This window comes from Pteropus vampyrus, unplaced genomic scaffold (assembly GCF_000151845.1).
Source record: "Pteropus vampyrus isolate Shadow unplaced genomic scaffold, Pvam_2.0 Scaffold483, whole genome shotgun sequence".
NCBI lineage: Eukaryota > Metazoa > Chordata > Mammalia > Chiroptera > Pteropodidae > Pteropus > Pteropus vampyrus.
Genome location: NW_011889264.1, coordinates 60,218 through 75,570, shown reverse-complemented (window position 1 = coordinate 75,570; position 15,353 = coordinate 60,218). Strand labels below are relative to the sequence as shown.

The 15,353-nt window shown below is 39.3% G+C and overlaps 1 protein-coding gene across 2 annotated transcripts in view; it reads left to right on the top strand.

Annotated features, from left to right (window-relative positions):
* TERF2 (telomeric repeat binding factor 2) overlaps nucleotides 1-15,240 on the top strand; it is a 24,633-nt gene extending 9,393 nt beyond the window's left edge. The window contains exons 4-10 of one of the 2 annotated variants that reach the window (XM_011382578.2): nucleotides 4,151-4,237; nucleotides 5,307-5,453; nucleotides 6,839-6,945; nucleotides 8,091-8,483; nucleotides 11,823-11,908; nucleotides 13,357-13,400; nucleotides 14,102-15,240. In XM_011382578.2, the coding sequence (XP_011380880.1) occupies nucleotides 4,151-4,237; nucleotides 5,307-5,453; nucleotides 6,839-6,945; nucleotides 8,091-8,483; nucleotides 11,823-11,908; nucleotides 13,357-13,400; nucleotides 14,102-14,260 (1,023 nt within the window). In that variant the 3' untranslated portion in view covers nucleotides 14,261-15,240. The remainder of the gene's footprint in view (nucleotides 1-4,150; nucleotides 4,238-5,306; nucleotides 5,454-6,838; nucleotides 6,946-8,090; nucleotides 8,484-11,822; nucleotides 11,909-13,356; nucleotides 13,401-14,101) is intronic. The other variant, XM_011382579.2, reaches the window with a different exon arrangement.
* Nucleotides 15,241-15,353: the final 113 nt, after the last annotated feature.

Here is a 15,353-nt window from a genome sequence, read left to right as displayed (position 1 = left end):
CAGTTTGTTTGTTTTTTCCTTTTCTCCCTTCTCTTCTACCCCAGCACCCAGACAGTACTACACTGGTGGCAGCAGTGGCCCAGTGGTAACAGTGGCAGCAGGGCAGGCACCTGAAACTGAAGGGAGAGGACCCTTTTCTCTTTAGCAGTGGAGCTGTGATCACCGGAAGTTGGAACAGATTCCATTGCCTTTTTTACTGTCTACCCTGCTGCTTAGCTCTGGATGCAGATGCAGTTAGTGTGGCAGAGTGTGGAACCTAAAGCTTAGGAATGCAAGGCTGGTTCGATATTTGAAAATCAATCAATGTAATCCACCCTATCTAAAGGAAAAACTATCTGGTCGTATCAGTTGATGCCAGAAAGCATTTGACATAATTCAGCATTAGTTCATGAGAAAAACAAACAAAAAAACACTTGGCAACTAGGAATCAAAGGGAATTTCCTCACCTGATAAAAGGAATCTACAAAAAACCTACATACAGCTAAGCTTATACTTAATGGTGGAAGATAAATGCTTTGCCCTTAAGATCCAAAACAAGGCAAGAATCCATTTTCACCACTTACATTCTATATCATATTGGAAGATGTAGCTAATGAGTAAGTTGAAAAATAAAAAGCAAGAGATTAGAAAGGAAGGAATAAAATTGTCTCTATTTATAAATGACATGATCGTCTGTATAGAAAATCCCATAGACTATATTTTTAAAAACTGTATTAAATAGTTGAGCAAGATAGCAGGATACAAGATCAACACACAAAAATCAATCATATTTCCATATAATAGCAGTGACAATGTGAAATAAAATTACCGAAACAGTGCTATTTATAATACAGCAGCCCCCCCCCCCTTATCTGTGGGGGATACATTCAGGATCCCCAGTTGGTGCCCGAAACCACAGACAGTACCAATCTTATATACACTTTTTTCCTATATATACACCTATGGCATCTCCTAATTGCTAACATCACTTGTTTGTGCTTTGGAGCCTTATTAGGTAAAATAAGGGTTACTCAAATGCAAGCTCTGCAATACCACAACAATCTATCTGATAACCAAGTGACTACTAAGTGACTAACAGGCAGGTACAACATGGATACGCCAGACAAAGGAATGATTCTCATCCCAGGAGAGACAAAGCAGGGTGGCCTGGGATTTCATCATGCTACTTAGAACTGCAATTTAAAACAAACTTTTTATTTCTGGAATTTTCCATAGAATATTTTCGGACTGCAGTTTACTGCAGGTCACTGAAACTGCAGAAAAACCAAACTGGATAATGGGATTACTGTAGCTCCAAAAAGAAAAAGAGAAATACTTAGTTATGTGTCTGTCTAGCCGTGCGTGCTGTGTCTGTGTGTGGATCAATCTGCTTGTTGATGAAATCAAGACCTAATAAATGGAAAGACATACTATGTTCATGAATTAGAAGACAATACATAATTAATGTCATTTTTCTCCAACTGACCTATAGATATAATTCCAATCACAATCTCAGTAGGATTTTCTATAGATACAGACTGATTCTAAAATACACATGGTAAGGCAGAGGAACTAAACGTTTTGTAAAAGAACAAAATTGGAGGACTTAACTATCCATGAGTCCAAGTACTCACGTGACCACAGACATATAGACTAGTAGAACAGAAGGGTCCAGAAATAGAACCACACAAATGTGACTAAGTGATTTTTTACAAAAATGTGAAGGCACTTCAATGGAAAAAGGATGGTCTTCAACAAATGGTATTGAAACAACTGGATGCTTCTATGCAAAAAATGAACCTTGAAAAACTCATGCAAAAATTCATTCAAAATGGATCATAATATAAATGTAAAATGTAAAGCTATAAAACTTTTAGAAGTAAACATGAAAGAAAATCTTGATGTCTTGGACTTAGGCAAAAAGTTCTTAGATATGATGCTAAAAGTATAACCTATAAGAGGAAAAAACTGATAAACTGGACTTCATCAAAATTTAAAACTTGTATTCTGAGAAAAATACTGTTAAGAGAATAAGACAAGCTATAGGACAACATATTTGCAAATTTTATATTTGACAAAGGACATATCCTATCTATAGAACTCTCAAAAGGAAACAACCTTATTTCAAAAATGGGCAAAAGACTCACCAAAGAAAACATGCAGATGGTAAATATGCACATGAAAAGATGCTCAACGTTATTTAGTTAATAGGGAAGTACAAATTAAAACAACAATGAATACTAGGACATACCTAGTAGAATGGCTAAACTTAAAAAAATACTAACATTAACAAGTGCTAGTGAGGGTGTGGAGCAACTGGAACTTTCATACATTGCTGACAGGAATGCAAAATGGTAAAACCACTGAGGAAAACAGTGTGGTCATTTCTTACGACGTTAAACATACTTTCCGTATGACCCAGCAATCCCCTTCTCATTGTTTATCTTAGAGAAATGCTATGTTCACATCAAAACCTGTACAAGAATGTTTTAGCATCTCTATTCATAATCACCAAAAATCACAGACAACCCAAACGTCCTTCAGTGGATGAATGGATAAACTATAGTAGATCCATACAATCAGATATACTGCTCAGCAATAAGAAAGGAACTATTGCTAATGTAACAACTACTGGTATTGCCCCTCTCAAAGGCATTATACTGAGGGAAGGAAGCCATTATATTGAGGGCCATTTATGATTCCATTTATATGACATTCTTAATGAGCCAAAACAAAAGATCAGTGGTTGCCAGGGGTTAGGGATGGGGCAAGGGGTGGTGACTACAGCAAGGCAGGCAGCACAAGGGAGGTCTGTGTATCTGTGGTTTTTGTATCATTGTGGTGGTTACAGGAGTCAATACATGTGTTAGAACAGTACACTCCCCCGAAAAAAAATAATTGTACTGTATACAAATAAAATTTTAAAACATAATACGACCTAAATGATTTATAACAGGTAAAACCTTTCGTATGCAAGAAAGTAAGTATAGTCTTAGTATAATTTTCTGCTGAAAATGGTGTAAAAGTGAAAATGGTTATCTGATTAAATTGAAAGACTACCTTCGCTGGGCAGCAAGAACTTATGGTTGTGCCTGCTGTTCAAGAGCATTTGACATCAGGTTTTTTTTGCCCTTTTGGGCTGCGCTCAGCATGTTGATACCATCACCAGAGATTAGTACTTAAACTGACTTGCCTTGCTAGTCCTCCTTCTCTTGGTGTTTCTCCTTAAATTCTTCCCTGTGAAGATTGAAAATATCTCTGAACCAGTTTTCCACCCCCCCCCCTTTTCTTATATACGCACTTATGTGTCTGACACCTCTCTTGAGACTGAATATGAGGTAGCTACTCTATCCTGTTAGATAACTGGAAGTGCTCCCATTTTCCCCCTGGCTTTTCTAATTTTTAAAAGAAGTCATGTTTTTTAAATATCCTTTTAAATTTTCAATTACTCTTATTTTTCCCTCTCCATATATTCTCTTGGAGTTTCTTTACCAAAAGACTTATTCTTCTCTGTGGCTGATATGACTTTCTCATCCTACCTGGAACTTTTTGTCTAACTTTGCCTGCCTCTGGTTGTTTTGTCTCAGCAATTCCCTGCACACTTTAACTGGAATTGCCAGCTGGGGCTTATGGTGCTGAGAGGTTGTGTTGATTCTCCTACAGAACTGGCCTCAGGCCTTTCCTGAATGGAACTAGCAGAACTCCGTGGTCAGCAAATGGCCTCCCTGCCCACCCCCAGTATGTCCTCCCCACCCCCAAGTATATTCTCCCCTCTACCCCTCCCCCCACCTCCATTACATCAAAGTTTTTGCATCCAAAAAGAACAGAACTAATTGTTCTGGGGACCTGGAATGACTCCTGCCAATTTTGCCTTTCCTTAGAAGATCCTATGCAAACTGAACAAATGGTCTGTCGTTCAGGGGATCAGACTTTGCTGTATCAGCCATCTTTTTGAAAATCTACTACCCTATACACTGAGAGCTTACAGTTGTTCATAACACTTGAACAATAATTGTTAGTTTTTAAGTACAGGAATTTGATAGAATGTGAAAAAGTTCTTGGATATATAATACTCGGTTTTACTTTTTAGTAAGGTATATTTTGATATTTGACATTCTGATTTCATGTCATTATTACAACAGTTTAAAAAAAGTTTTTCCCCCTTTTGTAGGCCGTCATTATTTGTATCAAAAACAAAGAATTTGAAAAGGCTTCAAAAATTTTGAAAAAACATATGTCCAAGGACCCCACAACTCAGGTAAATTTCATATATTTTTGCTCCTATGACAAATCCATTTCATTGTGTTTGTGTGTGTGTGTGTGTGAAAACAGGAAAAAGGTTTTTTCTCAGGAATGTGAGCTAAATAGTTATCTTTACATATTCATCACCTTTAGCATGTTATCTTTTATATCCAGGCTTTTGTCAAATTTTATTTTTTTATTAGACAAATATACCTAAGTCATTTACTTGCCCATTTATGTCTGGTTTGTGACAGAACTTTATTTAAAGTTATCAAGCTATCGAGTTTTGATAGCTTGATAAATGCTGATCTTCACTTACATAAATGCTGATCCTGCAGACTTGAGAATTTGCCTTTATTAGGACTTAACTCCTCTATTTTCTGGTGTCAAAAGCCCTGTTGGTACCTTGTTCTTGTTTTTTTTTTTTTTTTCTTTACAAATCTAAATTTTAGTTTTTGAAAAGGTAACATATACATAATAAATACAAAATTCAAAAAGCTTAACGAAAGAAGTTAGTGAAAATTCTCCCATCTCACTCAGCCATCTCATTCTCTTCAGAAGCAGCCAGTATTTTTTGTGTTTGTTTTTTTCTTTTATCTTTTCAGAGATACCTTGTTTACGCAAGCAAGTAAATGTGTGTGTGTGTGTACATAAAGACATACACATATGCCCATTCTTCCTGTTCTTCTCACATACATATATGAGCATATTCTACACACTAATTTGAGCATTTTTGTAAATTGCTTCTTTCACTTACTTTAGCTTGGAGATCATTCTGTATTAGCGTATAAAAAGTTTTATCCTTTTTGTTTTGTTTTTTCAACTTTAAAATTTTTATGTAAATGTACGGAAGTACTTTAGATCCTAAGTTCTTTTTTCTTTTTTAATAGCTGCATAGTAACCCATTGTGGCTGATCCACAATTGATTGACCCCTTCTTTGGGGGGGGCTGCCCTTCTGATATGTGTACCAGGGATTTTCACTGACAGCGTTGTGGAAGTTCTGATAATAGTGTCTCAACCCATCATTATTGAATGTTTATTGGAGTTCTCCTTTCGCATGTTGCAAATATTTTTTTGTGTGTAGAAGCTGAGAAATGATCTCCTGAACATTATCCGTGAAAAGAACTCGGCTCACCCTGTTATCCAGAACTTCTCCTATGAGACCTTCCAGCAGAAGATGCTGCGCTTCCTGGAGAGTCACCTGGATGATGCAGAGCCCTACCTCCTCACAGTGAGCCTTGGCCTTCTCTTCCCATAACCATGATATGGCCTTGAGAATGTGCAGGCAATTAGAAAAGGGACAGTTCTTTTTAGAAGTTACAGAATAAATGTGTGGGAAAGACTGAATTGTATGCACTATCTTCCTTAATTAAATACCTTATATATACAGAAGCAGAAATCCTGGCAGAGGCAAATGGAACATAGATGGTCTCCATCGCCTCCTATTTTCACCTCCTCTACATGTGATTAATCAGTTGTTAAAGTAGGAGAACATTGACTTAGAGCTGATGGTGGTTCCCAGAGATGAAATGTGAGTTAAGTTTGGGAGGAAGAGTGGCTTGATAGATGTGATATGACAGTTAACAGGAAGAAGGCATAACTGGAGACTAGATATATGTTAAGGCAAAAGAGGCCAAATGAAGACATTCAATTAGATCAAAGATTTAAGCATAAAGAATGGAAGCAATGAGGCTCAAGACAGTACACAGAAGAAAGAGAGCCCCATCTGTCTTAGAAGGTGGACTGTGATAAGAGAAAACAGTAAGAGATTTTTCTTTTAACCAAAATTTTGAGTGTTGAAAATATCGCTCATAACAATAGATGTTCAAGGCCTATATTAGGATAGTGTCTATGAACCTAGCAGTCATCTGTCAAATGGCAAATTATTTGTAAAGCAGATAGTTTGGAATAATCAGGGAGCAAGGGTTAGGATACTTGAGCTTGGCCTAGGATCCTTTCTTTTCTTTGTATTCCAGGTAACTGGAAAATAAGCTGCCCCTGTTTCTGTGTGAGGATAGAACTTTCAGCTCTTAAGACATCACTCATCACAGATACATATACCTGAAATGGAATATGCTGGACTGACTGGAAATGTGTAAAACTTCAGTCAGAGGGAGATGGATGAGCAATTGGAGTTAGAGCAAGATTGGCCTACTTAGAGCTTTATATGCTATAAGTAAGGATTTTCAAAGAGTTGTTAAAAGGCAAAACATATTTGTGGAAATGTAGTCATAAAAAAATCTATACACAGATTCAAAGATATTAATATAAACCATCAGTTATCCTAAGTTTGAAAACAAAAAAGTTTGACTTTTTTTTTTTGTACATGACCCCAAAGGTGTATTTAGGATTCAGAAACTAGGTTAAGAATGAGATTGGAAAGATGGAAGAGGAGACACAAAGTAAAATCACACATTTAAAGAATTCTTTCAATGTCAAGATGGTTAGCACTACTCAAATCATGTTCTTGAGATCATTCTTATAAGTCCATTCCTTTTGTCCTTCTCTAGTTTATGCCTAGATTGGATTTGTAGGTGAACATGTTTGCATACTGAATATAGAGAATTAATGAAATTCTGTGGCTTCCTCTTCCTAATGACACCCTCTCCTTCCTAGATGGCCAAAAAAGCTTTGAAATCTGAGTCTGCTGCCTCAACAACAGTGAAGGAAGATAAACAGCCAGCACCAGAGCCTGTGGAAAAGCCACCCAGAGAACCTGCAAGGTGAGAGGGATGCCCTCTTGTGATCCTGGGTTAAATACTGGAGTGGTCTGTTGGAAACAGTCCCCTCCTTCGACGAGGATCTCTTAGTTCCTCCTGGTGACTTGAGCTCCTAACATGTCACTGGGTTACTGTTCACATATCTACTCAATACTTCCTTGCTGATACCTGATCTCTTAATATAGTGTTCAGACTTGTGAATCAGATTCCCAAGACCAATTGCCAAAGCAGGGAACACAAGTTTAGATGCCTGTGGGGGCCTGGTAGGAAACGTAAAGGAGCAAAATGGATCTAGGATAATTGACAGCATGGCACTGAACCAGAGAGGGTATGTTTTTCAGCTTCGTGCGATTGTTGCTACATTAGAATGCCCAAACTTCAGTTCACATTTTGTGTGGGATGTCCAAATTTTTTTTTTTTAAGCTTTCCCAGTTCTTGAATGTTGGCAGTTATTCAAGTTTCAAAAGCACTTGTGTAGGCTAGGGCAACAAGACTTATCTGCTGGCTGGGTGTGGCAGGCCTATGAGATGCCAGTTTGCCTTCTCACAGTTTTTACCTAAAGCATACTAGCTACTCCAAATGACAGATGAACTGCACTCTATTTTAAGAAGGCAGTTGTTCCAAGACTGGCACACTTCTTATGCTGAGAATTCTCAAGATCCCATTCACAAGTGTATTATAGGAGAAAAGGGGCAAAATAGAGACCAGTCTTTTCACTCCTATTGCATGAGGGTTGGACTGGGACAGATGGAAGAAGAGTTTAGACTTCAAGGTGAAATTGCTGGATTATCAGTAGGTTTTCTAGATGGACTTGTGGTTAGTTTTTAGGCACTATGAAGAATTCTTACATAATGGAGCATTGCTTTAGTCCATGCAGACTAAATGGGTTAGACCTCACGTGGGCTAACGAGGTCCCTGGAGGGAGTGTCATTGGCCCTAGTTCCTTTAGGTTCTCTGATTTGCAGTTTAAACTCCAGAGTTTTAACTTAAATGGAAGCTTGTGTAAAGGTTGTATAAGCAACCTTTCTTTTTCAAACAGAGTCCTCGACTTGAGTCCTCTAATTTGAAGCTTCACACTTTGAGAAAGTGGCTGTTCGGATGAGCATCACCAATGATGAAACTGATCTTTGTGTTTGCCTTATTCACAGACAGCTACAGAATACACCAACCACCATTGGAATTATGACTCTGAAAGCAGCTTTCAAGACTCTGTCTGGTTCACAAGATTCTGAGGCAGCCTTCTCAAAACTGGACCAGAAAGATCTGGTACTTCCTAAACAAGCACCCCCACCATCACCAGCCCTCAAAAACAAGAGACCAAGAAAAGATGAAAATGCAAGTTCAGCCTCTGCTGAGGGGGAGGGTGGCTCTGAACTGCAGCCCAAGAACAAGCGCATGACAATAAGCAGATTGGTTCTGGAGGAGGACAGCCAGAGTACTGAGGCGAGCCCAGGCCTCGACTCCTCCCAGGAGGTCGTTCCAGTGCCACCGTCCAAGCCTGCCATTCTCAACCAACCCCTCCCCGCGGAGAAGAATCCCAAGTATGAAGACCTTCTTTGTAGCAGTTTGGGGGCTAGTTGGTGGGCCTGGTTGGGCCTGGTATTGCTTCCATGAATGAAGTAACTTTCAACTAAGTTCTTCACCACCAAAGCTTGCTCAGACTGCTAGAATGTGACTCGGGAGTGGAGAGTGACGACATACATAGCCATCCCTGCCAGTTCTGAAGCCCCACACGTGGGCTTCCAGGCATTGCACTAGGGCATGAGTAAGGATGGAAGGGTTTTGGAGCCTCCTATTCATCGCTGCTTTTGTTTTTAGCAGACTTCTGAGTGCTTGACTCCTAAATATTTGTTAAAAGAAATTTGTTTGAATTGGGCCATGTTATACTTTGATCCTTAAGAGATTTATGAATATTTATAGTTTTGCACCTTCTATGACATTTAAGACTTGGCAAACTCAGTAAATATTTACTAATCGCTCACTTCCTGCTAGGTTTTGTGGGGCAGTGGTTAGAATGCTTTCATTTTGCTCCCCGTCATGGTCCCTGACCTGGCTTTTGAGTTTAGCTACCCCTTGTGCCCACTTGTGGACCCTTCCCTCCAGGCGAACTGATGAGCTTGCTCTCTCTGGAACACGCTGTTTGTTTTCCACTACTGTACTCTTGCTCCCTGTCATTCCCCATGGCTCGACTATCATCTGTCCATCATTGCTTGTCAGAATCCCACCCGTCCCTCAAGGGGAAGAGAAGCTGACGTTGGTTAAGTACTTTCCATGGGCCGAGCACTTTATTATCATACTGAGTCTCTACAGTCCTCACTCTGCGAGTGGCATACTAGCCCTGTTTTGTAGAGGCAAATTCAGAAAAGTTAACTTGCCTTAAGTGATAACTGCTGAAAAGTGGCAAAGTTTGGCTTTGGGATTTTTAATCCAGGTCTGTCTTGACACAAATGCCCGTGCCTTGTACACCACTTACACCAGGCTGCCTCTTAAAAATTGCCTCTTTCATGAATCTCCCCTGGTCATCCTGCTGTAAGTGATCACCTCTCTGGTCTCCCAAGTCCCTTGCCATCTCTTACCACTGCTCTCTGTCGTAGTTGTTTGGGGACCTGTGCTCTGGCAGAATGAGCTAGGTACCAAGAGGCTTTGTCATCTGAGAGGTGAGCCATACTCAGGCACAAATCTTCACCATTATCTGCATTTGGAAGTGAGTGAGTCACTGGCTGGGCAAGCAGATGCAGCTCAACACACTTTTATTCTTGTTTGATACATGATCTTTACTCCTCACAGTAATCCTGTGAAGTGTAGGTTTTGCTCCCATGAACAGATGAGGAAACTGGACAGAGTATGATTACAGTGGTTTTATAAATGGGAGGATTTCTGAAGGTTTCAGACATAGCCACCTCTCATGCGTCAAGGGTATGAAGTATGATGGATACTCTGAAGCAGAGGTTGGCACACTATGGCCCCTAAGCCCAGTATGCCTGCTGCTTGTTTTTGTAAATAAAGTTTTATTGGAACACAGCCACACCCATCTATGTATTGTCTGTGGCTGTATTGTCTGTAGCTACTTTTGATGCTACCTTGAGTTGAGTAGTTGCAACAGAGACAGGAAGGCCTAAAGCCGAAGATCCTATTTGGCCCTTTACAGAAAAAAAGGGATCCTGTGACCCTGGCTGTAAAGGAAGTGCCTGTGAGGAGCCTGGGAGCTCCAGGGAAGAAGAGCTGAGCCTGTTCAGCAGAGTTGGTGGAGCAAGCCTTGAAGAGGGACAAATGTTGAGCTGGCCTTGAAGAATGAGTAGGAAGTCATCAAGCATATTGGGGGCTGGAGGTTCTAGGCAGTGGGAACCCCTGGCATAAAGGCATGAGAAAGCCTGGTATGCTCTGAAAAATGTCATGTAGTCTGTATGGCTAGAGAAAACAGTGCACAGAGAGGATGAAGGGAGAAAAGTCTGGATGGATAAAAGGGTGTTCCTATTATATTCTATAAGGCAGAGGTTCTCAAACTGGGCTTCATATCACAATTACCTGTGGAATGCTGAGAAAAAAAAAATTCTCAGGCTCCTGACTACTGAATTAGAAGGGGCAGGGGAATGCTCTGTCATCTGCTTTTCTAAGTATGCCCCAAATCTAATTCAACTAATCTTTAGGCCTGATAAGACACCACTGAGGGAATGGAGAGGAGAGTGGCTGGACACGGCTGCCAGATGAGCAGTTGAGACCTGGGGGAGGCTGGACCAGGGCAAGTCGGAGGGGAAGGCAGGATTAGGGTGTACCACCTGGAGGGCAGGCCATGACTTACTAGAGTTTTATATCCTCTACAGCACTTGGCACAGAACAAGTGCCTACTAGGTATTTATTAACCAAATAAAATGATTTTGGTTCTTGCAATTTAAGGGGTCATACATAAAACTCTAAAAGGCCAGCAACGGGTTAAGATTTTGGGCTTTGTGGACCACTTGTGTCTCTGTTGCATTACCCTTTGAAATGTAAAAATCATTCTTAGTCCAAGGGCTATTCAAAAACCAGCAACCACAGGCTGTAGTTTGCTTACCCCTCTAGACCACTGCTCCTCAAATTCTAAGTTCACCAGTGAGGAGCATAAACACCAAGAAGTGACCTCACTTGCCTGGAATCACACAGCCACTAACAGTTAAGGTGAGGACTCAGATCTCAGCCCCTTCTACAACATGAGAAATTAGGAAGTACCAAAGCATTTGTTCACATAATAAATGCCAAGTTCAGAGGAGCAGGAGGCTACCAAACCGATCTGCAGGAAGTCTGCAGGAAGAGCAAACAGCTACCTGAGTGAAAATAATGGACCCAGAAGTTAAAATCAATTTTATCCCAGCACTCAAATATGTGGATATAAAACTTAAACCTACTTTTATTTATTCATAGTAATCAACACTGCTAATACCCTGAGAAGGAAAAACATCCTTCGCTTTGTCTCCAGCAAATTATTCTTAGAAAAAACATTGTTGGGGATATAATCCAATTTAAAAACAAAGGAAATAGTGCAGCCCATTAGGTAATTTCATAGTAAATTCATGGAACTCAAGATTTTTTTTTCAAGTCTGCACTTATTAAGCAAATTGCTTCCATTACTCATTTATGAAATACCCAGACCTTAAATATTTTGAGGAGGACAGTGATGTATTCAGTGCTGAGTTTGAGGAGTGGTCCTGCAGCCTGGGGGATGAAGACATGCAGAGACCTGGCCAGGTCAGGATTTGGGAGTTGTGTGTAGGTGAATCTTGAATGTGGTCACAGCAAAACAAGGAGGAATATAGGACCGCGAGTGAGCCAAGGGCAGAATATAGGATGACCCAGGATGAATTTGTTTTATACCTTGTCCTCTCTCTCTCTCTCTCTCTCCTCAGAGTACCCAAAGGCAAGTGGAACAGCTCTAATGGAGTTGAAGAAAAAGAGACTTGGGTGGAAGAGGATGAACTGTTTCATGTTCAGGGTAAGCTAGGAGATTCTCCTTGGTCTCTTCCTTGACACTTGCTGAAGTATAGATGCATGTTACTGTCACATTAACATTCCAGAAACTGCTTGTCTCCAAACTCAAAAAAGTAATACATTCCTCATTGTGGTTCATGAGGAGGCAGTTTTTATGTCCTTTTTTTCATTAAACAACAGACTATTAAAGCAGCATTTTATGGAAAATTCCTGGTTCACTTTTAATAAGTCCTATATTTAACTGTAGTTGATATTCTTGCTAAAGTCTTAGAATTAGAAAAAATAGTAGTTATTTCTTGTTTAAGTAAAAAATCTCTTACCAGTTTCTACATGTTTTTTCCTAAAGATGAAAAACTACTATTGCATAATTAATACTAAACTTCATAGCATTTGCATTAGAATTTCTACTACATATTTTACATTCTAATGGAAATATCTAAGTGTTAAACCTTAGTTTTTGAGATTCTAAGCATTTTTATAACAGAACAGTAATCCATTGCCAATCTCATAGGTTTTGTCCTTAAAAAGTACCTTAGAGGCAAAAATGTAGTTGGCAAGATCAAGATCACAGGGAAAAGGGGAGAAGTAACAAAAAATCAATAAAATCATTAAATATTTAAAAACAGGATATAAAAGTTCTGGAAAACATCCACGTCCAGTGCAGTCCAGATCTGTCAGCTTTAGAAATCTGATTCCACTATAGTATGAAATACTTCACAATTTAAACATAAACAATCTGCTGCAAGCCATCTTCCTCCACTGTTCAGGAAGCACTGCTGGGACAGGGCCTCTGTGAAGGCAGACACTCTAGCAAGGTTCATGTTTATGCAACTTTGTCTTTTCTTGCACCTTTTTAACTGCTTCTTATTGGCTTGAAATGGCATGTCTTTTATACTCGTATGCCCTCCTGTAGCCCTCTGGCCCTTTATAAAATTATTGCGGTCCCATGTTTTTTTGAGGCTTCATCTCTTTCCCTATGGTTAGAGGTGGGAACTTGAGCATATCTCCCATGCTCTGTTGGAGTGGGAAGCAAAAATTATCACCCCATTCTTTTGTTTAAGGAATTGAACCTAACTTTACTTATATAAAAGGACAAGGGATTTGAAAGTTCTGGCATGAAACAGTAAAACTGTTATATATGCTTGGGTTTTAAATACCACAGTCCCTCAGTAATTTTAGAAAATATTAGTTTTACTAAAGAGCCCAAAATCCATCATTAACCAACATTTATTGAATGCTTTTTTGCAAAGTATTTGCTTTATACAGATTTTCATGGGCTGAAATGATCTTGCAAACAAAAGACAAAAACAAATTATCCTTTAGTGATGTCCTTTCTTTTCTCAAAGTTGGTGAAATTTGAATCAAGTTTTCCCTTTAGGCACGTTATATGTCTTCTGGTGTTTTACACAGAGAAAGGTGAATTCTGAAATGTCTACTTTTAATGTTTTCCAGCAGCATCAGATGAAGAGAGCACAACAAGTGTAACCAAAAAGCAGGTAATTTAAAATTCTTTTCTCTGATCTATTCTGGTTGTGTGGGTAGAGCAGAGGTAAAATAAGTACCCACATTTCATAGACTACCCACGCATCTGATAAAAAATCTTTTGCGTTTTTCTGATAACCCAAATTAAGTTAAAGTAATAACAGCAGGTCCTCCAATAACGAATAACGTCCTTTCATTCAATGTCTTTGTTATAATGTTGATTAGATGCACTTAACTCTCGTTTATATCAGTTAGCCTATGGTAAAATTGGTTTCATTATACATTGTTTCACTTCAAGTCACAGAACCAATCGATGATGTTAAGTGAGGACTTACTGTAGTTATTCTCCGGAAGAAAAATCTAGGACAGAAACCTGACACATCTTCCTGACCGTGAACACACGCGTTTGAAGTATGAATACAGATGTGATTATTAGTTGAAGATGGAATGGCAGGACATTGAAAATTATTAAATGTCCAAATCCGCAGTGTTAACTTATTGTCTATGTTGTGTTTTAAAAATGTAAATCCTTCTTATTATTAAATGTCCAAATCCGCAGTGTTAACTTATTGTCTATATTGTGTTTTAAAAATGTAAATCCTTCTTTTAGGTTCAGATTATTCTCCTAGGATTCTTGAGTTTACCTCTTTACTGTATGAAAATGCGAATAAGTGGAGAGACAGGTTGTGATAAATCTTTTGGTTTTCTTTTGCAGAAATGGACTGTAGAAGAAAGTGAGTGGGTCAAGGCTGGAGTGCAGAAATTCGGGGAAGGAAATTGGGTTGCCATTTCTAAAAATTACCCCTTTGTTAACCGAACAGCTGTGATGATTAAGGATCGCTGGAGGACCATGAAAAGACTTGGCATGAACTGAAACAAGATTTCATTTCCACAGAATTCACAGGAGCACGGTTCCTAATAATAGCCCCTGATAGTCTGCTCTGGGCTGGGATGAAAATTTTAGGCATCCTCCTCCGACATGGGGGAGGTACCAGTTCTACTTCATCGCTCTTGGAGATCATGGAGCTGAGAAGCAAAGCCAAGTCCATCCCATGTACTTGGCAGAGATGACAGGCAGATAGCTTGTACAGTGCCAGAATATCATTAGTATTTCCCTTCTTTAGTGGTTTGCTTGAATTCAAATCCCCAGTAATCAGTAGGACCTTCTCCTAGGGAATGGTGGAGTTGGTTAGTAGCCACTGATGACTCCATGACCTGTTAAAACCAGCAACGTGAGTATTATTTGGAGTGAACTTGTTCCAGGGAAAGCTTTGGCCTTCCGATGCAAATGCAAAAGAACTTCGTCTGTCATGAGCCCAGGTTGAGACCTGTCCTGGTGGAATCAGGGTCCCTGTAAAAACTCTAGCCTGTTATGACGTCAGCACCTAGACCTGACTGCCTTGGCATTTGCTCTTAATATTTGTTGGGCTATGTAGGCAGGTTTAACCTCCACTTCTCATGTGGTTGAACCAGTGTGTTTTTTGGTGATTGTAGATAAGCTTAGTCCGTCCCTACCCCACATTCTCTCTTCCCAGTTCCCTTCCTTATGCTGGACTTTTAAAGCTTAAATCCTGGTTGAATATAAATGCCTAATTCCATTCTTTGTGAAAAGATTGCTTCTGATTCCCTAATTGTGCTGTGTTAGTGTCTTGCACTGGAATTCAACATCTCCCTCTCCTTTTGTACCGTGTTGTGCTTGCTGTCCCTCTTGGACATCCTAAAGACTGTCTTTTTAGCAAAAAAAAAAAAAAAAAAAAATTTCAGTAAAGTGTTTTCTGTAATCTTTTTTTAAAATAGAACTAATTATTGTCCATAACTTGTAGCATTCTTCATTAAAGTCTTGCTTCTCTCAAATTTAAGTAGCTGTTTAATTGCAGCACAGCGTGTATGAACAGATGGAGGTAGCAAAATGTTAAACAAGCTTTGCTGAACCACCGTGACTATGTTAAAAAGCTGATGTCAAACTG